This window comes from Callithrix jacchus, chromosome 7, assembly GCF_049354715.1.
Source record: "Callithrix jacchus isolate 240 chromosome 7, calJac240_pri, whole genome shotgun sequence".
NCBI classification, from domain to species: Eukaryota; Metazoa; Chordata; class Mammalia; order Primates; family Cebidae; genus Callithrix; species Callithrix jacchus.
Genome location: NC_133508.1, coordinates 126,557,338 through 126,580,931, shown reverse-complemented (window position 1 = coordinate 126,580,931; position 23,594 = coordinate 126,557,338). Strand labels below are relative to the sequence as shown.

At 37.9% G+C, this 23,594-nt stretch overlaps 1 protein-coding gene and 1 pseudogene across 2 annotated transcripts in view; both read left to right on the top strand.

Moving 5' to 3' along the window:
• The window catches only part of LOC108592654 (guanylate-binding protein 7-like), a 51,488-nt pseudogene extending 48,317 nt beyond the window's left edge, over positions 1 to 3,171 (top strand). The window contains exons 9-10 of the transcript XR_013520241.1: positions 1,469 to 1,662; positions 2,518 to 3,171. The product of XR_013520241.1 is annotated as a guanylate-binding protein 7-like (transcript). The remainder of the gene's footprint in view (positions 1 to 1,468; positions 1,663 to 2,517) is intronic.
• Positions 3,172 to 6,653: 3,482 nt separating this feature from the next.
• The window catches only part of LOC100405150 (guanylate-binding protein 2), a 28,295-nt gene continuing 11,354 nt past the window's right edge, over positions 6,654 to 23,594 (top strand). Inside the window, exons 1-8 of the mRNA XM_035252076.3 lie at positions 6,654 to 6,893; positions 12,912 to 13,121; positions 13,639 to 13,766; positions 14,594 to 14,703; positions 17,127 to 17,323; positions 17,661 to 17,903; positions 20,551 to 20,831; positions 22,062 to 22,274. Of these exons, the coding sequence (XP_035107967.3) occupies positions 12,932 to 13,121; positions 13,639 to 13,766; positions 14,594 to 14,703; positions 17,127 to 17,323; positions 17,661 to 17,903; positions 20,551 to 20,831; positions 22,062 to 22,274 (1,362 nt within the window). The 5' untranslated portion in view covers positions 6,654 to 6,893; positions 12,912 to 12,931. The remainder of the gene's footprint in view (positions 6,894 to 12,911; positions 13,122 to 13,638; positions 13,767 to 14,593; positions 14,704 to 17,126; positions 17,324 to 17,660; positions 17,904 to 20,550; positions 20,832 to 22,061; positions 22,275 to 23,594) is intronic.

Below are 23,594 nucleotides of genomic sequence, written 5' to 3'. Positions count from 1 at the left end.
TTCCTTCAGTTCCTTGGATTGTATCTCAACTATCTCCTGTGTATTGATAATCTTCATTGCCATCCAGATTCTGAATTCCATGTCTGCTACTTCAACCATTTCAGTTTAACCAAGAACCATTGCTGGGGAGCTAGTGGACTCATTTGGAGGTAAGGAGCACTCTAGATTTTTGAGTTGCCGGAGTTCTTTCTCAATGGTATAGGCTAATATTCCTTTAGTCTTTGAAGTTGCTGTTTCTTTCATGAAGTTTTTGGCTTTTATATTACTTTCTTCCCTTGAAGATTCAACTGGTATAAGTTGTGTTCAGTTGACCAGGCTTTTTTCCCAGATGAATTCAAGGGGCCAAGGCTCAGCTCAGCACCCCTGGGCTGTGGGCTTGAACCTTAGTAGGCTGGGACCAGGCTCAAGGCTTTGTTGTCTGGCCCTTCTAGGTTAAGCACCTGCTGTGTTGCAAAGGCCAACCTCTTCCTGGTTAATTGGCAACAGCATTCTGATGGGGGGTGCTGGCAAAAGCGCTTTCTTAGGGCAGTGGCAGTGTGGTCCATGGTCATGGGTGATTGGCAGCAGCAGGGCAGCAGTGCTGCAGGTTCTGTGCATGCACATTGGTGGTCGCACGTTGACAGAGTCTGCACACTTGTGTGCACCAGGAAAGCAGTGGTGAGAGGCTGCAAGCAACTGTGCACCAGCTAAAGAGTGGGGAGAGGGTGCATTGAGTGCACACTGGTGCGATCCCACCTGCTGAAGCTCTATGATGGTTACATAGGGTATGTCAGCAAAGAAGATATGGTGGTAGCTGCTGGGAAGTTCTTCAGTTTGGAAATTGAAGTTGTACTTGACGTAGATGCAGCCAGGCAAGAACCATGAGAGAGGCTGACAGACTGGGAAGTGCTCAGATCATAGTGGACCCATTCCACAGGCAGGATAGCCCAGTTCTATCCAGGACCAACAGTTGACAAAAGCCAAAGCCACATATTTGGGTGTGGCAAGCTGGGACTTCCTGGTTGTGCTCCACTGGAGCCATTCCTGTGCCAAATATCTAGGCTCCACCCTGGCCAGGGTCCTGTCCCTATCAACTCTCCAAGCAGTTCTCTTTGCCAGCTCAAATATCTATGGTAGTTATGGGGTATCCTAAAGCTGGGATTCCAGAGGCCCATGGTGAGAGTGGGCCACTTTGCACCAATTTCCCTCACCCATTCCCCAGGAGCTGCTCAGGATTAGGGCTGAGTCTTGGTACTTGGCAACCTGTGCAAGTTTCCCAGCTTTCTTTCCCTTCAGCCTCAGGTCTGCATTCTTCTTTCATCTTCTCTCAATACCTTCCTTCTGAAGTCCTGCTTGGAGTGTATCAGTCTTTTTTATGGTCCGATCTCTCAATGGGAGAAGCTCTTCCTGACTGCATCTGCTTAGCCATCATAGTTCTTCTCTCACCTGACTGTTATTTTCTTCCCTCTGTAAAACCTCTGTGAAACAGCTAAGCAGGCTAAGAAGCAGGCAGCTGAGAAGGAACAGGAGCTGCTAAGACAAAAACAGAAGGAACAGCAGCAAATGATGGAGGCTCAAGAGAGAAGCTTCCAGGAAAACATGGCCCAACTCAAGAAGAAGATGGAGTGGGAAAGGGAAAACTATATGAGAGAGCTGAGAAAGATGCTGAGTCACAAGCTGAAGGTGAGTCTGAATGAAGCTTGGCAGTGCTTGAGGCACAATGCCAGTTCCTCAGTTAGGGAAGGGCCAAAATTTTAAGCCCAGTCAAGATTCCAGAAGGAAGCATAAAATGCATATATTTCACTTAAATTTCAAATACATATGAATTCTACCGAAGCCTGTAAGTCTACAAGACTTCAGCATTTTCTGTCATGTTAGACTTTGGAGAGTACACATGACATCCCCCATGGTGCCAGGCTGCTGTTTGTGGTGATTATAGGATGGTCTCACTGTGCCCCAATTAATTAGGACCTTAGTCCACCCGTCCTTAGGATTCTCGGCACAACCATCAAAAGCCCCGAAATAGATCCATCTGGATGAAAGTATCAGATTTGGCTTGATATGAAATGATACTGAATGATCTCAAATTGCTCCATTTGTTTCTGTATCTGCCTGACGCATCCGGTACAACCTGAGTAAAATATATTCCTTGTCCCAACCTGGAGCTTGACAATAAGCCTTTTCTACAGAGTCAGTGGTCCCTATTATTTGCTAGATGAGCATGGCCATGCTACATCAGTGGAAAGGGGAATCCATTAGAATTAAACCTGCATTCCTTCTTAAAGGGGATTCATTGTGCTGAAACGAAATTCCTCCCCACATCCAGTGAGATGGTGCTGAGGAAATATCACAATGGTATAAATTATGGATACTCCCACCATTCAGATCCAGTCATCTGGAAATGTCTAACAAACTCATCAAAGAGTTTCTAAGATGCTAGAAACATGTAAATGTGTTTAACTAATGAAATTGTTAAATACAAAACTCTGACTCTTAAAAATTGGGGATTTTCAAAAGTAGGCTCTTTTACTTTCATAGGTCCGAGAAGAACCACTTTCTGAAGGATTTAAAGAGATATTTGAGTTGTTAAATGAAGAGATTAATCGACTGAAAGAAGAGATTGAAACAGCTGAAAATGAAGAGCCCTCAGTGTTTTCACAGGTGCTGGATGTGGCTGGCAATATATTTATGGCAGTACTACCTGGGGCTGCTAAGCTGGTTGATTTAGGGATGGAAATTCTTAGCTCATTTATGTAATAGGCTAAGAATTCCTGCTAAGAAAATTATAAAATAAGGTTTCTTTTGTTAAAATGGCATAACACTGTTGCTCCTTTTAAAAGTATATGTGTTGCTGCATTTTCATTTAAGAAAAGTTTAAAATTAAAAAGCAAATTTCAAAGAATATGGCCTGAAGTCTATAAAAAAAACCTTAAATTTGACTAAATTAATAATTTATGGAAATGGGAGACAAGTTGGAAGATAAAATTATTCCTAGAAAAGATTTAAGTAAAGCAAAAAGGCAAACAGTAAGATGAAGAAATCATTTTCAATTTTTATTATAGTCATGGAGATAATTTGTTATAATTAGTTCTTGTAAATCAGTGAGAAGAGAGTAACACCACATATCTTAAACAGGCAAAAATGTGATAATAATGTTAATTTCACTGACAATAAAAGTTGTGCAAAGAAAAACTATGAGGTTCTCGCTTCAATTTATGATGGGCAAGAAAGAACAGTTTGACAGGGCACTGAGCTGGCAAGGGTTTGGGGATATTGTCAGTGTCTCATATTTGCTAGTGAGAGTGTGAACTGTTGGAATCATATATGAATTGTTTAAGTTCACATACATTTGATCTAGCATTTCCACATTTAGAAATCTATCAAAGAGATTGATTTACTCAAACTGAAAATGGTGTATATAATAGTATATATGTTGCACCATTGTCGTAATGCCAAAAGACTGAAAAAAACATTAAAATCCCTCTTTCAGGTACTGATAAGGGAAATTTTGGGAAATTCTTGGAATACTCTACAGCCACTAAAATGAAGGGAGAGGCTCTATTTGATCTAAGATGAAAAGTCTACAAAATGCATTATAAGTAAAAAAAAATGATTCAGGAAGCATGTATAATTACTACCACTGAATTTAGAAAATAATGAACTTGTGCGTATATTATTATCTCCTTCTGGAAAAACAGAAAACAATCTAGTATACATGGTCATAGCAGGAATGAACTTGAATAGTTGAGGCAACAAATGAGAAGATAACTGATTTCACATCATATATTCTTCTGTGCCTTTATTTTTTTATAAAAATTTATTGCATTAATGTTATATTTATTGCCTTTGTTGAGTGCTTTAGGTCAAGAAATATGGATTTCATTTGTTTTTTACTACAACCTTGAAGGACAAATGTTATTATCTTCAGTTTGTGGATAATAAAAGCAAGATAGTGAAATTAATCTGTTTGTCCAAGGTCATTGGTTAGGCTACCAAGTTATGACCTCAGCTAGGATTTCATAACTCCAATTCTACTACTTAGACTTTAATATCAAGGAATGGAAGAATAACTCTTAAACTGAGTTGCAAGACATATCAAAAGCAAAACAAACATATAGTTGTCAAGATGAAGACAAATATAATATACCTAATTGAAAAAATAGGATTTATTAAAAAATTTTATACTATTTACAAAGTCTTATTTTCCTGTATTCCAAATAGGGAGCCCTATTTAGTTACAAAGAATTACTGCCACAGCATGGATTTGATCTTTGATCTAGTTTTTTCAACATTTTGTGATCAAGCAAACTCTTATGAAAATCTCTTGTTCTTTCCTCTTCCAAGGCATTATGAAGCCAGAAAAAAAAGCTCCTCTGATTAGTGTACTCCAGAAGTCTTTCACTCTTTTGTCAATATGGTTTTGTCCCTCTCTGAGTCTTCCTATACATTTGTCCTCTTCATGCAGGCAGCATTAACTAGGGTGACTTTAGCACCATAATAAAGTACATTCTATTGTAGCACCTCTACCAACACCACAAGCGCATAGCCTCCACATCCATCCAGTCTCTCAGGGAGCCGAAAACACTTTCATATGCTAACCCACCAAAAAAAAAAAAATTATACTTTGTGATCTTCTGTGTCTTTAATATCTTATATGAACTTATTATTATGTCCTTAAACATGGATAAAACAATGATTAAAATTAAAAAGGAAACAGTAATAAATGAATGGGAGAGTTCCCATGATAGGAAGAAAGTTATTTATACTACTAAAAAGGGCACAAGACATGCATCCTAATTTGTTTTTATTATGACCTTTCAATAAAGATTTCAAAGTTTATTCCAAAGTATATTTTCAGATACAAAGTTCCCTGGGCTGTTGCTTGGAAAGGTCTCTAAATGATGTCTCGTCTCGCATTTATAAAGACGATGAAGTAGAAAGAAATTTTTCATTCAACTCAGCATTTTAGGAATTTGTATTGGCTCTCTAGTGCCCAGTGCTTGAAGAACTTGAATGAACTCCTTGTAGTTCCATAAGCTAGGCCTATTCCTTTGACTGAGAGCCTGTGCACACGGGACACAGGCTTCTTAAAACCTTGTTTCCTCACCCTTTATCTGTTATCTCTCAACCCCTATTCATCCTTAAAGTGTCCTACTTCCTGACTTTCCAAGGCTAAATGAGATGCCCTTCTCAGTGTTGCCATGGCACCATCTTGTCACTCCTACCATTGAAGATGCTATCTAGATGTAATATTAAAAGTGCCTATTTACTTCTGTCTACCACCTTTGGTCTCAGATGCCAGGTCTTCTTCAACTTGTCTTTAGTTCCCAGCACAAAACTCACCACATAAGCTGAGGTGTGGGCCAAATACATAAGCTACCCTCCAATACATCCCCAGTTTGCCATATGTTAACTGTATTCCCAATTTCTAGAGCTCTCAAATAAAGGACACAATCTTAGAACCGGTGCAGAAGGGAGTCACTGAATTAGAAAGAACATGCACACTTGTCTGGATCTACTCTGTTCTCTCTGAGGGACTGGACACCTCATGGCCCTGTGTTCCTCAAGCTTCTCACCTATGATAATCACCCCAGAATGAAGTTACTGCCTTTGGCTCACAGGGCAGTTACAATGTTTAACATAGTGAAGGAAGTACCAGAAACTTAGAAAAAATGGGCTCTTTCAGCTAATAAACAAGTATTCATCTGCATTTACTCTTTTTTTATTATTTTACTTTAGGTGCATACAATATCTGGCATTTCTCCCCATGTTATCCCTCCCCACCCCACCCTCCCTCTCCACCCTCCTCATTTACTCTTAAACTATACATAGTTCACAAAGATTCAGTTGTCCCTGGAGCTATTTTTTGGTTCCCTGATACAAAAGACAGATTTTATTGTTAAGAAGAAAAGAAGCAGCTGATTTCCTAGCATTGCTTCTATTTTGAAGTAACCCTCCTCTACTTTCACTTTCCACACACACACACTGCTCTACTTTCACTTTCCACACACACACACACACACACACACACACACACACACACACACGCTGGCATAATGCCTCACTTGTAGTTTCACCTACTCGGAGCCCGAGGAAAAAGAATCACTGAAGCCCAGAAGTTTGACGTTACAGTGAACGGTGATTATGCCATTGCATTCCAGCTTGGGCAACGGAGCAAGAACTTGTCTCTAAAGAAGATATAAATACAAAATAAAAATACAATGGTATGATCTACATAAAGATGCTAGCACTGTGTCTGTATCAAGTGTGTAATAAATGAGTTACCTTCATCATTATTTATTATTCATTAAATGTTAAGCATCAGGACCTGGGTTAGGTGCTAATAATCCAAAAGTATATAAGACATAGATATTCCCTCAGGGCACTTACAGTGCTCAAGCTAATATCCAAGGTAATTGGACCTAAAAAAAATATGAGGCTTTCTCATCCACATGCTTCTCAAACTGGCCCACAAACATGAGATAAATGGCACTGTTTTAAATGACCCAATGAAGGAATTTAAAAAAATTAATACTGCAAGCAGTCTCTAAGATCTTTTCCAATAACTAAATGGCAACTTCCCAGTTGAGAAATCATGACAAACCCTCTTACTAGCACAGCTGCCAGGAATTCCTTTTACGGCTAATGAGTCACTGCTTTAGTTAATACTTTCTGTTTCATATTAGTTCATTCCTTTGCAGAGGTTGCCTCTTTTTCTTGTCTTCCACCAGGTCTCTGAAGAAAATCTGGGAAGCCCCAGACATTGGAGGAGCAAAGTAAAAGTTCACAGTTACTGAGAGAAAGAAAGACGGAGAAAACAGTGCCACCACACTCAGAAGAAAAGAGAGGAGGATAAGAATCAACTTTCACATTGAAACAACCTTCTTTCCAACTCTAAAGGATTTCTGATTTAGGTAAGACTGGGACGGGTTGGGAATCTATTTACCAGGATTTATCAGTTTTATCCAAACTGACCATTCCCACCATAGGAATGGTCAGACTACTTATGGAGGGAATGGTCCCTCCGTAGATGGGAATGTTTCCAAATTGTTATTTCTTTTTTGACATCATCTTAAGTTGACTTTATCATTATCAGTATCTGCTGAATAAAGTTAGGACTCCATCACATTCACTTTGCCACTTTTATGGCTCTAGGTAAAAGAAGGTAGGCAACTTGGGATCTGCAAAGAGTGGGAACAAGTTTTTGTTACTGTTTTTGTAGGAGACAGAGTAGATGTTACTGTTATTCCTCTTAAATGGTTGAAAGAACATAATGCTTACAAAGCGCTGCATTTTCTACCAGCCAGTTCATCAGCCCTTTATTTCTTTTTTTTTTAATTGTATTTGGGATCTGGGGTACATGTGCACATCCTGCATTCTGCAGGATTGTTGCATAAGTACACACATGCCATGGTGGTTTGCTGTCTCCATCCCTGACCCACCCCCCACTCGTTGCCTACATCAGGCATTTCTCCTTGTATTATCCCTTTTTCTCTTCCCTTCCCACCACCCCGTCTGTCCCCCCACCCCTCCCCTTCACCCCCACCAGCTAGCCCTGTAAGTATTGTTCCTTTCCCTGTCTCCAAGTGTTCTCATTGTTCATCACCTGCCTATGAGTGAAAACATGTGATGTTTGGTTTTCTGTTCTTGTGTCAGTTTGCTGAGAATTACAGTTTCTAGGTTCATCCACGTCTCTACAAAGGACACCAAATCATCGTTTTTTATGGCTGCATAGTATTCCATGGTGTATATGTGCCACATTTTTTTTTGTCCAGTCTATCATCGATGGGCATTTGGGTTGGGTCCAGGCCTTTGCTATCTTAAACAGCGCCTCAATGAACATACGTGTGCATGTGTCTTTATGACAAAATGATTTAGAATCGTTTGGTTATGTACCCAGTAATAGGATTGCTGAGTCAAATGGAATTTCTATTTCTAGATCCTTGAGGAATTGCCAAACTGTCTTCCACAATGGTTGAACTAATTTACACTCCCACCAACAGTGTAAAAGTGGGGAACAAGTTATTATAATTATGGAACTTATACAATCTTTGTACACCTACATTTCTGAGTCAGTCATTGATTTTAAGGTAGTATACATCATGCTACAAAATAAAACAGAAGTCTTTCCAGAGGTCTCTGTGGGCCATTGCTGTAAGAGAAAAGGGGTCCGGATCACAGAAAAATAAATGGCTTTTTTGCCATTGCCCCCTGAAGAGATGGGAAGTAGATAATTAGATATAAGACTTCAGTAGAGCAAGTCAGAAGTAATCAACTCCATATTATAAACAAAGCACTCTTTATTATAGGATAAAAAGGAAAACTGTAATGCTTATAGTCTATGACTATATGTTATAGAAATTAGGCATTTTATATCACGATCTTTTTTTTTTTTTTTTTTTGAGATGGAGTTTCGCTTTTGTTAACCAGGCTGGAGTGCAATGGCACGATCTCGGCTCACTGCAACCTCCGCCTCGTGGGTTCAGACAATTCTCCTGCCTCAGCCTCCTGAGTAGCTGGGACTACAGGCATGTGCCACCATGCCCAGCTAATTTTTGTATTTTTAGTAGAGACGGGGTTTCACCATGTTGACCAGGATGGTCTCGATCCCTTGAGCTCGTGATCCACCCGCCTCGGCCTCCCAAAGTGCTGGGATTACAGGCATGAGCCACCGCGCCCAGCCTATCATGATCATTTTAAATTACAGGAATTGAGATATTCAAGGTAAAAACAAAAATTAAGATGTTACTACAGGAAGGCTTTTCACTCGTTTTTTTTTTTATTTACTTATTTAATTTGTATTGTCAACTCTTGTTTTTATTTTCTTCAAAATTAGATTTTCACATAATTTATAGAATCAAACAATTCTGATACTTATTCCAAAAAGAAATTCTCCTAGTAAACCCCCCACCTTTACCTCTTCTCTTTTTCAATAGCAACCACTTTTAATTATTTTAGCTGTTTCTTTATTTACCTCCACACATAAAAATAACAACCTTGTGTTTCCTACCTTTTGAATTTCCAATTTGAGGTACCATACAGTGAAAATAAGGATTTAAGTCACACTCATCATCTCCAATTCCTTTATCATACACCACCTCACCACTATTACTACCATCCACATTCACACAAACTCTGTCCCATGATCCCCTCGATAGAATTATGTCATACTTCTATTTAGATTAATACTGTCTTTGCATCGGTATGACAATTCCAATGTTATTTAGAGCACTGACACTATAGATATGAATGATATAGATATACTGTCTTTACTTTTCCTTTCTTGAATGATTTTGTTTTTCCTAAAGTAATGCTTTTCTCCTTTTTGTTTAGTTTCTGTTTGTTATTAATTCAGCCTATATTTTCCCCCTAGAAACTTCCATTCTTCTCTGGAATTCATATTATTCAAATGTAGAATCTATTAAGGGAAAAGTAACATAATTATATTGTATTTTCTCTCATTTATTTCATCTTCATTTTAAGGTTTTTTTTGTTTGTTTTGTTTTTGCCTTAAGAAGGATTTCGTTAACTTTATCTTATGAGCTTTCTATTGAATTTTAGTTACATACTGTACTTTCAATTTTCAAAAAATATGTCATGATTTGGATATTCTTGTCCCCTCCAAAATTCATGTTGAAAGTTAATTCCCAACAGTGTAACAGGGTTGGATTATGGGGCCAAGTGGGCAGAGCACTCGTAAATGGATTAATGACTATAAAAAGAGTTTCTGAGAGCGAGTCAGTCTGGAGGATGAAGGCTTCAAGGCACCATCTTGGAAGTAGAGACCAGGCTCTCCCAAGACACCAAACCTGTTAGCACTTTGAGATTCGACTTCCCAGCCACCAGAACTATGAGAGAATATATTTCTATTCCTTAGTAAATTATCAAATTATCAAGGCCTGGTTAAACAGGATATGCCTACAATTGTGTACATACTGCTCTACGTGAAGCAGAAGTCACACAAAAAACAAGCCCTGGTTCATCAGGGAATGTTTCCTGATGCTGGCTTCATTACCTGAAATAATTGAAAGCAATATGCAAACTGATATACATGCAAGTAATAGAGAATCAATCATAAAGCACAGAAAGGTCAAACTCTGGTAACAAAATCTGTTGATTTTCTATATGTCAGATGCCAGATATGAAGCTTGAGTGAGTAACAGGTAAATGCTGATTCACAGCAAATATTAAGAACCAGTGATGGGCTATGGTGACTCAAGGGGCTTTCTGCATAGTGAGAGGAAGAAGCCATTGGGTAACCTGAGTCCCACAGTCTGACTAGAACGGCTGGAAGAAATCCAGACCAAGGCTAGGTGAGAATGGTATCTGTGTTTCAAAGTATGAACATACATACAATACAAGATTCCTCAGGTGAAGGTTCCTATTACTCTATGCAAGAGCTCAGAGAGCTCAGTCCAAAGATCTAAATGTGAATGTGAAAAGTTACCAAAGGAAATTTTGTAATTAAGTCAGAAAATGTGACATACCTAAAAAAAAAATCCATTTTATGAACAATGAGATACAAGAAGATCTGGTGGGAATTCAACCAGATACCTCCCTCTGGAGAAGAGCTTGGCAATATTTAACAGAATAAAATGTGCTTACCTTTTGACCCAGCAATCTCACTTATAGGACACTATCCTAAAGTAGCTCCTATAACAATATAAAAATACGCCCTCACAAGGTTAGAAGAGGTTTTCATTGCAGCATTGTTTGTAATTGCTAAATATCTGAAATGATCTAAATGTCTATACATAAAAGAATGGTTGAATAAACTGTTGTATGTTCACATAAATGGAATAGATGCCTGTAAAAGGAACTGAGAGATCTTCCTATGAACTGGTATGGAGAGATTTCCATATTTCCACATGATGTGATCTTTATGATAGAAAATGTGAATAAGAAAACATACATGTATATGCTCATTAATGAAAAGAATGCCCATGAAAGGTAAACTATAAACTAACAAGACTGAATATCTGTGGAGGATGAGTGGGCATGAGGTGGAAAGAATAGAAAGACAGCTGGAATGGGAATGCAGTGCTAAGATGAAGGAGAAGTGACACTTCTCTGACTACAGCTTGTTGTAAAGCTCTGACTTTCATAACTGTGATATTTCACATACCCAAAATAAATGCATACATACTTAAAATCAACCAACAAACAAACCTAATTATATTACAAATAAATGATTTAACCATGCCAAAGAGAATAGAGAAGGAAAAGGTAGTCTAAGCAACTTTGGAATACAGTATTTTGACTGTATGTGTAAGACCAAAGACAAACAGAACTGTTAAGTAATTGTGCACTCTAGTTAGCAAATTTATGTTACAAAGACTTATGAGTTAGTAACTTTAATTGTATGTAGTAGAATTGAGCAAATAATTTATTATATGTAATGACATACTCAGAGAAAAGTTTTAAAAACAAGGAGGGAAAGTATAAATAAATTTTGTTTTGTTGAATTGCAATTAGAAGTATCAAAAGAAACTTAAGCTTATATATAGAAATGGACAGATAAGAAATAAACGTAGATGTTTGTGTTCATGTGCTAGTATACAAACACAGATTCCTTGATTTTCCCTGTGAGAAAGTAATGACTGGAAGTAATGACTACACCTAGTGTGACATCTTGGTGTCTATGTACCAGTATCCAATGAAAGCAACCAGAGCCTTTAGGAGAAATGGTCGATTCTAAGGCTGAAGCAGATATTAGATAAGCCTGCCACAAGGAAAGAAGCAGTGAAAATATGATGGGAGCATGTCCAAAGAATTTGGGCTCCAGCTTGAAGCAGCTGTCAGTGAACTAATCTGGGGAGTTGAGCAATGAGATAAATAATGATAATACAGTGTTACCCGGATGATAAGATAAATATCTGTAGGTCTACACTGATACAACTAAATGATTAAATAAGTAAATAAAACAAATGAAGGGGAAAGGGCAGTTCTTGCTCACATTAAAACTCTAATAAATGTAGAAGGAATGATGAGAATAGAAAATTACCTTCAGTCCAACACAACACTAAGTTATAAGCAACAATTATCAATGGATGCTAAAAACAGTGACTGAAAAATTAGGAAAGTATGATGAAACTTGATTTGCATGGTCTTCAAAGTGTCTCTCCAAATGGTGTTTTTTAGTGACAAAATGGTACATCACACTTTGTGGTGGAGAAATCTGGCAGAGACTACCTTAACCAAATGATCAAAGTTAAGGTCACAGCATTAGAAAAAGTCATGTGAACATCGTGAATCCCTTAAAGGAGACTCTGAAAATGGCAGAACATCACTTCAGTGACATTTGCAAAATAAAATGCATAACTTCAATCTAGTAATAAAGAAACATCAAAAAAATTGAGGGATGAATATTCTACAAAATCACAGGCTGGTCAACTTCTAAACTGTCAAAGACATGAAAGACAAAGAAAGAATGAGAAACTATCAAAGATGCAAAGAAAATACAGAAACATAAGGACCAAATGCAATGAACAATCCTGGACTGATCATGGAGTGGAAGGACATTAGTTGGAAACAGGTGAAATGACAATAAGGAGTGTAGGTTAGTCATCATTGTTTTAATGTTAAAATCCTAGTTCTATGGTTATGTAAACTTTTAACATTAGAGGAAATGATATATGGGAACTTTTCATACCCATTGTACATCTTTTCTGTAAGTCTATTTCAAACTATCTTGCATGTTCTGCACATGTACCCCAAAACCTAAAATGCAATAAAAATATAAATTAATTAATTCATTAAAAAGAAAGCCAGTGTACCAATTTGTAGGACAGACTTAAAGAGAAACAGGGCTTTAAAAAATGTATATGAAAAAAAGTTCATGCATAGAAATCAAAAATGTAATCCATATTGGTAAGCTCAGCATGGCTAGCTACCTAGAAATTGCTTTCCATTTCATCTTTTTCCTTGCACAGAAGGGAACAACACCCTGGACATGGCTGCAGAGATTCACATGACAGGCCCAGTGAGCCTCATTGACAACACCGAAGGGCAACTGGTGGTGAATCCAGAAGCTCTGAAGATCCTGTCTGCAGTTACGCAGCCTGTGGTGGTGGTGGCGATTGTGGGCCTCTACCGCACAGGCAAATCCTACCTGATGAACAGGCTGGCTGGGAAGAACAAGGGTGAGTGACACCAGCAAAGCTCTGCCAAGTCCCTCCTGTCTGTACACACTGTGAGCATCCAGCCTTGGAATGTGAGAACAGAAAGTTAGAGATGAGAATGAATATTGAAAGCTAACTTTTAATCCATGAATGGGCTCTTTACATTGACTTTGGAGGATTTCAGTCAGCTGACCCTTTCGTCCCACTTTACTTTTATTTTCCCATCTGAGAGTGTAAATGTGCCTTTCTGGAAGGAATATGTTAATAAATAAAGTTAACTTCCATAATAATACTTATACAACATTTTTTAAAATGTTTTTGTAGTGACAGCAAGCTTCCAATGAACTTTAAGGAAAAATGAATGTTTCACTGTGGATTAGATATACAACTTTCCTATTTACTGGTTTATCATTAAGATTTATGCCAGTTGTATTTTCTTTTATCTCTTTTACCTTTGATTATGTTAACTTTTATCTCAATTTCCAGAAACACCTACTAATTAATCTCTTCTCCCTTTTATCCTCTCCTCCTTTTGCAGGCTTCTCTCTGGGATCTACAGTGAAATCCCACACCAAAGGAATCTGGATGTGGTGCGTGCCTCATCCCAAGAAGCCAGGACACACCCTAGTTCTGCTCGACACTGAGGGCCTTGGAGATATAGAGAAGGTAAAAAGATAAATATTTTTAACATTTCACTTAAGTAGATTAAAATCTACATAAACAAGGTCAGATCAATAACCTCGTTGCACTATCACTCCTCCTCCTTGATTTAGGACTCTAGTTAATTGTATTAATATATTCTTTTTTTAATTGATGTGGTATAAGCATTCAGAGTATACAGTAAGTTTGATTAATTAATTTTGGTAAACCTATAAAATCATAGCTAATTTTCAGTCATATTTCTCTCATATTATACGGAAATATTTTGGTAAGGCTGCTGAAGGTGCTTAAAAGCTTCAGTAGACATTTTAAAAACATGTCTGACTTTTTACAGTGGAAACCCATAAAGATGGTAAAAATTTTCACATCTACAGTGGCACCAGTAGAAAGAGAAGCAAAGTGTAAAATCTAATGATAACATCTTTGTTCATTAATGATAATATATTACTACTCATAAATCTTAGACATAGAAAGCTGTTATTGAAGAAGCCTATTTTAACTACTGTGTAAAAAATTTCTTACCATGATGTTCCATGGAAGTAGAATAGAGTCATAAACTAAGTTTAGGAAACCAGTTTGAATTTTAGTATCTGATCAAAATAGCTTCTACTAACAAGTGCTCATGTGTTTTCCACTAACAAATACATTTATATATAATACCTTAAAGTATACATTTGCTCTACAAATGGAAAAATACTGCATAACGAAGTGAGTTACCTAGGTTTTCACAACTAGTAAGAGACAGAGTTGGAGTTCAGTCAGTCTTCAGCTATCTGAATTGATTGTACCTTCTGCTAGTCACTCTTCGGTGTGGCTTCTACCATAACTTACAGGGTGACAATGAGAATGACTCCTGGATCTTCTCCCTGGCCATCCTCCTGAGCAGCACCTTCGTGTACAATAGCATGGGAACCATCAACCAGCAGGCCATGGACCAATTGCAGTATCTTTTTTTGTGGTCCAGAACAGCATTAAACCTAGAAAATAACAGCTTCATTATTATTTCACCAGGTACACAGGCAAACAGGTACTGAAGAATTCATAAGTCCCCTCATTAGTAAATCTCATTATGCTGAAAATCTCATTCTATCTCAATCTCTACCAGAAGTTCAAATCTAATTGAAGGCTGGTTACATATATCCTGGTTACATATATCCTTAGACACTCAGCCACCCAAGACTCTATATATCATCTATCTGACTTTCTCCTATCCCTGTCCAAACCCTCCATGTCCTCAAGAACCCATGGTCTTACTTTTGCAATTCTCTACATTCTTATCATCTGCTCTAAGTTTTGCCTTCTAACTGATACCTAGCTATACATTATAGATACTCTTTCTTCTACAGACCTCTCCAGTGGTCTTATGTGATAATTATTTTTTATACCATACCTTGCATATCATAAGTGTAAGGGATGAGTTAGGTATCCTTCTTTTTCCATGTTAGAGTTATGGACACCTTCTCATTCCTTTACCATTAAAAAGAGAACCTTTTTAAATACATATACGCTTTGACTATGCCACATTCTTTGTTGCAATTATCTAGCAACGTTACAGTAAATACATTCTTCATTTACTAAAGATTTTAGCTCCTAGTGTCCTTTTAGAGAATAGCAACCAATAGACAATTATCTAACACCCTGGTGTCTCAGTTCCATCACCTTATTGGAACTCTCCACCCTTATCGTTATTCTCCCCTCTCATACATTACCTAACCTAGTTCATTATCAATGACCTCACCATTTCCATTAGCTTAGTTTCAAGCATTACACTGAATTACATTTCATCAAAGTCACCATCGTATTTGTATATGTAATGCACAGTTCTCACCTCATTTGATCTTCCAGTCTTCCAGAAGCCTTTTTTCTTCCCTCTAGGAGCATTTGATAAATTCAGTCCCTTCCACCTTTCTGAAATGCTTGTTTCTTTTGGAATTGGTTCCTATTAGAATACCATAGTTTCCTAATTTTTCACCTTTCTTATTGGTGGACTTTTTCAGATTACTTTGCTGCATCCACTTTCTACTTTTACCCTCTAAATATTATAAATCTTAATTTCTTGTGCCTCTTTTCTCTTTCTACTCCCAGTCCCCAGATAATCACATCCAGCCTCAAGGCTTTCAGTAGCACCAATGTGTCAATCACCATCAAATTTATATTTCCAAGTATGAACAAATTCAAACTTTTTTATCTAGCTCCTGATGCAACATCTCCATTCAGATGTGTAAGACATATCTTAAGCCTAAAATGTACAGAACAAAACTTAATTTTTCTGTCCAAAATCATTCCTTCCAAGTCTTTCCAATCACAATAAATTCCCACATGATTCATAGAAGTGCTCAGATCAAAAACTTAGGAATCATCTTGGATGATTCCTTTCCTTATGTCCTGGAAATTATTAATCATCAAATTCTTTCAGCTTCACTATCAAAATTATTTTCCTAGACTGGCTAATTCTCACTACTTCTTCCGTGATAACTCTAAGTTTTCATTGCCTCTCATCTTGGTTATCTTTTCAACTACCTAATTTTTTTTTGTTTTTTTTTTTTTTTTTTTTTTTTTTGCATATGCTTTTGATTCACAGAGGCAATGCCAGCCAGTATGGTTTTTGTCAAAAAATATCATACTATGTCCTCTCTTCACTTAAAACCCACCAGTGACTTTCTATTAATTTTTTATTCAATTTCAAATTTCTTACTTTGGTTTACAGAGCTTACATATCCCAACCTCTATTTATGTTAAGACTTCTGACCTCCCACACTGGACTCAGTGATTTCCTATCTAGGGGATTGCAGGTTCTGTGATCTCTGTCTGCAATGCTCCTCCAGTGGATTTGTATATGACTGGCTCCTTCAATTCATTCAGATCACTGCTTAACTACAATGTCAGAGGTAATTTACCTGGAAGACTACATAAATCAGCACCACATGCAGATACACATGGTTATTCTCTACTTTCCCTATTGGTAGATTTGGGAGGTACCAGAGTGTTAGATAAGTGTCTATTGGTTGCTAGTTTCTAAAAATACACTAGGAGTGAGTTGCCCACTTTATTTTCCTTCAAGACAATTGTTATCAATACCTGATAATTATTATACTTTTATTTACTTGTTCATTGTTTGTTTTCATGATTAGAATGTAAGCTCTCTAATTGTAGAATTGTCTCATTCATTACAGTATTCTTAGTCCCTAGGACAGTGCTTTTTTCATAGTAGGTGCTCAGCAAGTGTTTGTGAGTGAATGAATTCTGTAAATAAATGTTTGTGAATGAATGAGCTAATCAAAAGAAACTGAATTATTTTAGATAAGCATTAGGATAAAATGTATAAAAAGTGGCATTTTCTGTAATTTTCTTAACTTAGCGTCTCAGTTATGTGACAGAGCTGACAGATCGAATCAAGGCAAACTCCTCACCTGATAACAATTATGTAGAAGACTCAGCTGACTTTGTGAGCTTTTTTCCAGCATTTGTGTGGACTCTTAGGGATTTCTCCCTGGAGCTGAAAACAGATGGAGAACCCATCACTCCCGATGACTACCTGGAGCTTTCGCTGAAGCTAAGAAAAGGTTTCTGGGTCTAATGGTTGGTGGGTTAATATGTAGAGAGCAGATAATATCAAAATGACCATTTCTGCATATACAAATTATAATTTTTAACTGTGTTTTCCTGACTGTTCTGCTAAAGGAAATGGAAATACTGCTTGACTATATCAGTTGGAACCAACTTTAAATGTATTGCCTATCCCTTCTTGGAGACTTTCCTTTCTCTACCTTTTTAATTGTATATTCTTCCTTCCTCATTAATTTCCTCCTTACCTGGGCTTTGTGAAAATTACAAAATTGAAAGATTATATTCAAAGTAATTCATCTGAAGTTTTATTACCTCTAATTTTCTCTCCTGTAGGTACTGATAAAAAAAGTAAAAGCTTTAATGATCCTCGTTTGTGCATTCGAAAGTTCTTCCCCAAGAGGAAGTGCTTCGTCTTCGATCGGCCCGCTCGGGGGAAGTACCTTCCCCACTTGGAGCAGTTGAAGGAAGAAGATCTAAACCCTGATTTCATAGAACAAGTTGCAGAATTTTGTTCCTACATCCTCAGCCATTCCAGTGTCAAGAGTCTCTCAGGTGGCATCACAGTCAATGGGCCTCGTGAGTCACTCTCTCTACCGACTTCCTACCACTCATTGTAGAGGATAAAATGGAATGCATAAGGGTCACTTCTGACAAATTCATAGTCTATCAATGGCAAGGAAAACACAACACGAAGGTCATATCATAAATTTTACCTGAAAACGAAAACTATAGTATCATCTCATATTCCTTGCAAGGAGAATAAAGAAAAGAACTAGAATCTAATTCTGCTATGGTCAACTTCTCCAGCAACTTCTCAGCTCCCTCTTAATAAAATAAACTCAGAATATATATACTGAGCAACAAAGAAAAAAAGCAAATACTATATGCAAGTTAGATTTTGCCGCTGACTGCAGTACAATTCTCTTGTTCAGCAATTCAGAAATATTTAGGGAATGCCTGTAATGTAATGTACCAATGTACAATGATGGATAAAAGAAATGTGACTTTCATCCTCATTCTGGCATAATAGGAGCAAAAGAAACTTCTGTAAAAAGTAAAACAAAACTTATAATGATAAATAGTGATTAACATAATGCATAAAATAGTAGACTGCTATGAAAGACTAAAGGGAGGGGCAGGGAGATATAATTTAGACTGTGAGAGAATGCTTGTCTGTGAACATCATATGTAAGATGAGAACTTAAAAATGATTGATTTGGCTGGCTGTGGTGGCCAATGCCTATAATCCCAGCACTTTGGGAGACTGAGGTGAGTGAATCACTTTGAGCTCAGGAATTTGAGACCAGCTGGGCAACTTGATGAAACCCTGTCTCTATTAAAAATACAAAAACTAACCCAGCATTGTGGCTCACACCTGTAATCCCAGCTACTCAGGAGGCTGAGTAGGAAGGATCACTTGAGCCTGGGAGACAGAAGTTGCAGTGAACCGAGACTACACCACTGCACTCCAGCCTGGGAGACAGAGTGAAACCCTGTCTCAAATACATGCATACATATATAAATATATATAAAATAAATGATTAAGAGCTAACCAAAACACATAGAGAAATAGCTTTACAGCAAAAATAATGTCATGTAGAAATGTCCAGGGCAGGAAAGAATTTTGCAGCTTCAAGAAAATAGAAGACAGGGGCTTGACACGGTGATTCAAGCCTGTAATCCCAGCACTTTGGGAGGCCAAAGTGGGAGAATTTCTTGATCTTTGGAACTTAAGACCAGCCTGACCAAAATAGCAAGACACTATTATTATGAAAAAATTAAAAATCAGCCAAATGCATGGTGCATGCGTGGAGTCCTAGCTACTCAGGATGCTGAGGCAGGAGGACCCAGCATGAGCCCAGGAGTTCAAGGCTATGGTGAGCTATGATTATGCCCTGCACTTCAGCTTGGGTGACAGAGCAGAATTTCATTTCAATTTCTTTTAATGAAAATAGAAAAAAGACAGGTGATTGGAACAAGAGTAGATTGAATAAGAGACGTGTCATAATTAGAGAAGTATACAGGGGTTAGGTCCTGAAAGGACTGGCAAAGGATTTTGAGGAGATTAGAGTTTGTCTAAGTTCCAGGGAAGAGTTTTTGGCAGTTAGGTAAAGTTATCTAACTTATGTTTATACATATCTTTCTGAATATTTTGTAGATAATTTGTTGGAGTGGTGAATGGAGAGAATGAGAGGATGGATGCTATTTTCAGTGGCTAAGCGATAAATGGGCATTGAGTTAGTCTCAGATTATGGCAGTAAAATGGTGAAAATGGACAAGATCCAAACATATTTTGGATATTAAATCTAAAAGGCCTGTTGATGGAGGGAATATGAATTTGTGAAAGGAATAAGAAGAAAATGCCAAGCCTATCTGCAGAGTTTTGAGTTTAGCAATTGCTTTAATGGCTGTGTTATTTAATGAGATCAGGAGGAGAAATAGTTTTTCAGAGTGGATGAAGTTTTGATATTTAGATTATTTAATATTGAGTTTCTTCTGCTTTACACAGTAAGGAATATAAAAAGTGCATTAAAAATAAGGTGCAAAACTTATTTTTAATCCAAAGCTCAAAAGAAATGTCAATGCAGGAAGCAAAATATACCAGCCATCCATACAGATGGTACTTAAAACTACAGAGAGATGACAAGGTCCAGGATTTAGTCACAAATAATCACCTCTTGTTCATGACCAACCACTCCAGTTCACCTGAGATGAGGTCTTCCTGGCATGGGAGACTTACGGTGCTACACGTAGCAAAGCCCTGACAAACGCAATGAGTTTATACCCTGCATGTAGCTCTGATGAGAGAATATGTAAGAAGACATGTTTACGTAAGCCAGACACAGGACTAGTGGCCTGCACCACTCAAATTAATGAAAATTAAAAAGGCTAAGTTTTCTCATTGACCTCTTTCCTAAATTAGGAGTGAAGAGAAAAAGGGAATAGAGGGAGAGATGAGAGAAAAGAAAGTTAAGATAACACCTTGACCTAGTATCTCAGCCACAAAATATCCTATTCATTTCAGTATCTTCCTTTTGGGTGAAGGAATTAGGAAAGAGTAACTTTAATTTCCTCTGTGACTAGAGATTAACAAATAATTCCATGACTATTCTTTATCCAAAAATTCTTTAAAACTATTCTTTGTGACACTCACTTGAAAAGCACACAAAATACTCGGTCCCACCAAGTGATAGTCACATTTTTAAAAATTTCCCTTTTGCAGGTCTAGAGAGCCTGGTGCTGACCTATGTCAGTGCCATCAGCAGTGGGGATCTGCCCTGCATGGAGAACGCAGTCCTGGCCTTGGCCCAGTTAGAGAACTCAGCTGCAGTGGAAAAGGCTGTTGCCCACTACAACCAGCAGATGAGCCAGAAGGTGCAGCTGCCCACAGAAACCCTCCAGGAGCTGCTGGACCTACACAGGGACAGTGAGAGAGAGGCCATTGAAGTCTTCATGAAGAACTCTTTCAAGGACGTGGATCACAAGTTCCAGAGGAAATTAGGGGTATATTTGGTGTTGTACGTCATGAGAGGCAGAATAACATGGGCCCTTCGTGGGAGAATAATTCTTTTTAGACCCCAAAATAGTTGCACTCAGTTATGTGTACGTATTTGAAATAATTATTAAAAGACTAGAATATGCATAGCCTTAGACCTTTAAAAATGGCACATAAGTTTTACAGAAACTCAGTTTCATTAGTTTATCCTCTGTGGGTGCCATATTTTAAGAAAGTAAGTAGATTGTACAACAGCATTATTAAATACTATGTTATTTTTTTCTTTTAAATTAAAAAAACGTTGTTTTTATATTCCCTGGTAATTATGAGTGGGGGCTAAATTATTTTTAAATAACTCTAATAATGTGTTGTTTTTTAAATGGAAGCCAATGGCAAAATAAGTATTTTTGCGTGAAGAATGACCACTTGACAAGTGCGAGTTCTCTCTCTAGCTAGGAAGACGGGACCTTATAAGTGATACATTGCTACATTCAGAGGTTCTGGTGAAGCTAGATAGCTGATGTCAGCAATTGCCACCCTCCCGACCTAAGGAGGAAAAAGAAAGTTTCTTAGTTATGTTATCTGAAGTGATTTAATGTAAATAAATGTGTTTTATGAAACTTTCTAAATACTGACAATACCTATGGTGCAATCTTCATTACTTTTATTAGTCGTATGTTGAGAAAATATTCTCATATTGAAGAATGTAGTAAATAATCCTGTACTCCTTACTGAGCACTTCTAAAAAAGTCCGTGGGCCAAACACCTTATATCACCGCATATAACCCTGCAGGGAAATTGATAAGATGGGTATTGCTCCTCTGCTGTACAGACAAGAAATCCTCAGTTCACAAAGGTTGTGTGTCACAAGCCACAGTATAGTGGATCTGGGAACTCTAGGCAGGTTGCCTGACTCCAGTGTTTCTGCTCAGAACTATTCCTCAAATGAGAGACTTGAAAAGATAAGTTTCATATGAAATAGTGTGTGCTTTGAGACTCATTCTCTGAAGCAGGAAAACTGGAAGAAAGGAGCTTTAGGAAATCACAAACGGAGAAGGAGATAAATTTCTGCAATAAGCACAACTTAGGGATATTCTAGGATCTAACAGCAAGGTGAGGAGCACGGCCCTATTTGGAGGCCACAGTTTCTTCAAGGAGAAGCATTTCCCAGTCTCTACATAGTTAACATCCTCCTCATGGCTTCACTGAAACATCTGTGCTGTTTTGCCACTTCACAGGCCCAGCTGGAAGCAAGGCGAGATGACTTTTGTGAGCAGAATTCAAAAGCATCATCAGATTGTTGCATGGCTTTACTTCAGGATATATTTAGCCCTTTAGAAGAAGATGTCAAGCAGGGAACATTTTCTAAACCAGGAGGTTACCGTCTTTTTATTCAGAAGCAGCAGGAGCTGAAGAATAAGTACTACCAGGTGCCAAGGAAGGGGATACAGGTACGACACGGTGGGTACCATTTCTTGGGACGTGCTGAGGGGATACTTTCAAAGCCCACCGGCAAGAAGGTAAATGGCACTGCAACTGGTGCCTAGGGCCTCTGCCTTTCATTTTTCCGTTTACTGATTCAATAAGAGAGCCCACCATGAGAGAGATAGCAACTTCCTCCTCAGAAGCGCAGATGTAGCCCTCGAAAAAGGTTTATCAAATTGACTCATTTATTTATTCATCCAGTCATTCAACAATTATTTGTTTTGGCCTAACTGTATGCCAGGCACTTGTCAAGTTGCTGGGGATACAGCAGTTAAAAAAAAAAGAGAGGAAAAAAAAAGTATCATTTGTTGCAGACATGCTGCTTTAAGTTCAGTAAGCTATATGTTTACTTAGATTGTACATAAGCGAAATATTTAGCTCTCTCAAAATACACACAGGCAATTAGCAAATTATAGCTTATGAACAAATGGTAATAACAGTTAACATTTATGTTGCACTTCCTGTGTTCCAGGAACTGGGCTGAGAGCCTAGTTCATTAATACTAAGAACAATTATATAAAATATGTATTTACTAATAACCCAAATTTGTAGCTTTTTACTTTTTTGCTTTTGTGAGTACATGGTAGATATATATATTTATGGAGTGCATGAGATGTTTTGGTACAACTATGAAATGCATAGTAATCATGTCATGTAAAATGGGGTATTTGGTCACTCAGGCATTTATCCTTTGTGTTACATACAATCCAATTATAATTTTTCAGTTATCCTAACATGTACAATTTAATTATTATTGACTATAGACACCCTTCTGTGTTGTGAACTTTTATGCTATCAAGTATGTTGTGCTATACTTATTTTATTCATTCTTTCTACTCTATCCTGGGAAGGTAGAGCTTTATTTATAAGTCTCTGAGGGGCTACTGCCTTTTTTCAGAGATGCCCTGCCCAACAAGAAGGGAGTCTATTCACAGTCTGCCTACAGAGGACTTGCTGAACTGCCGCAGGCTCCACCCAGCTGCTGTGTAGACTTCCCAGTGACTGTTTACACAGGCAAGGTTAAACCACCTCAGTAATGGTGGACACCCCTCTTCCTACCAAGCTCAACTGGTCCAGGTCAAACTCAGACTGCTGTGCTGGCTGCAAGAATTTCAAGCCAGTGGGTCTTAGCTTCCTGGCCTTTGTAGGGGTGGGACCTGCTGAGCCAGATGACTTGGCTCCCTGGCTCTGGCCCCCTTTTTTTCAGGGTAATGAGCAGTTCTGTGTCACTGGCCCTTCAGGTAGAAGCTAAAATGGCCACCCAGTCTTGTGCTGAAAACCAGGGC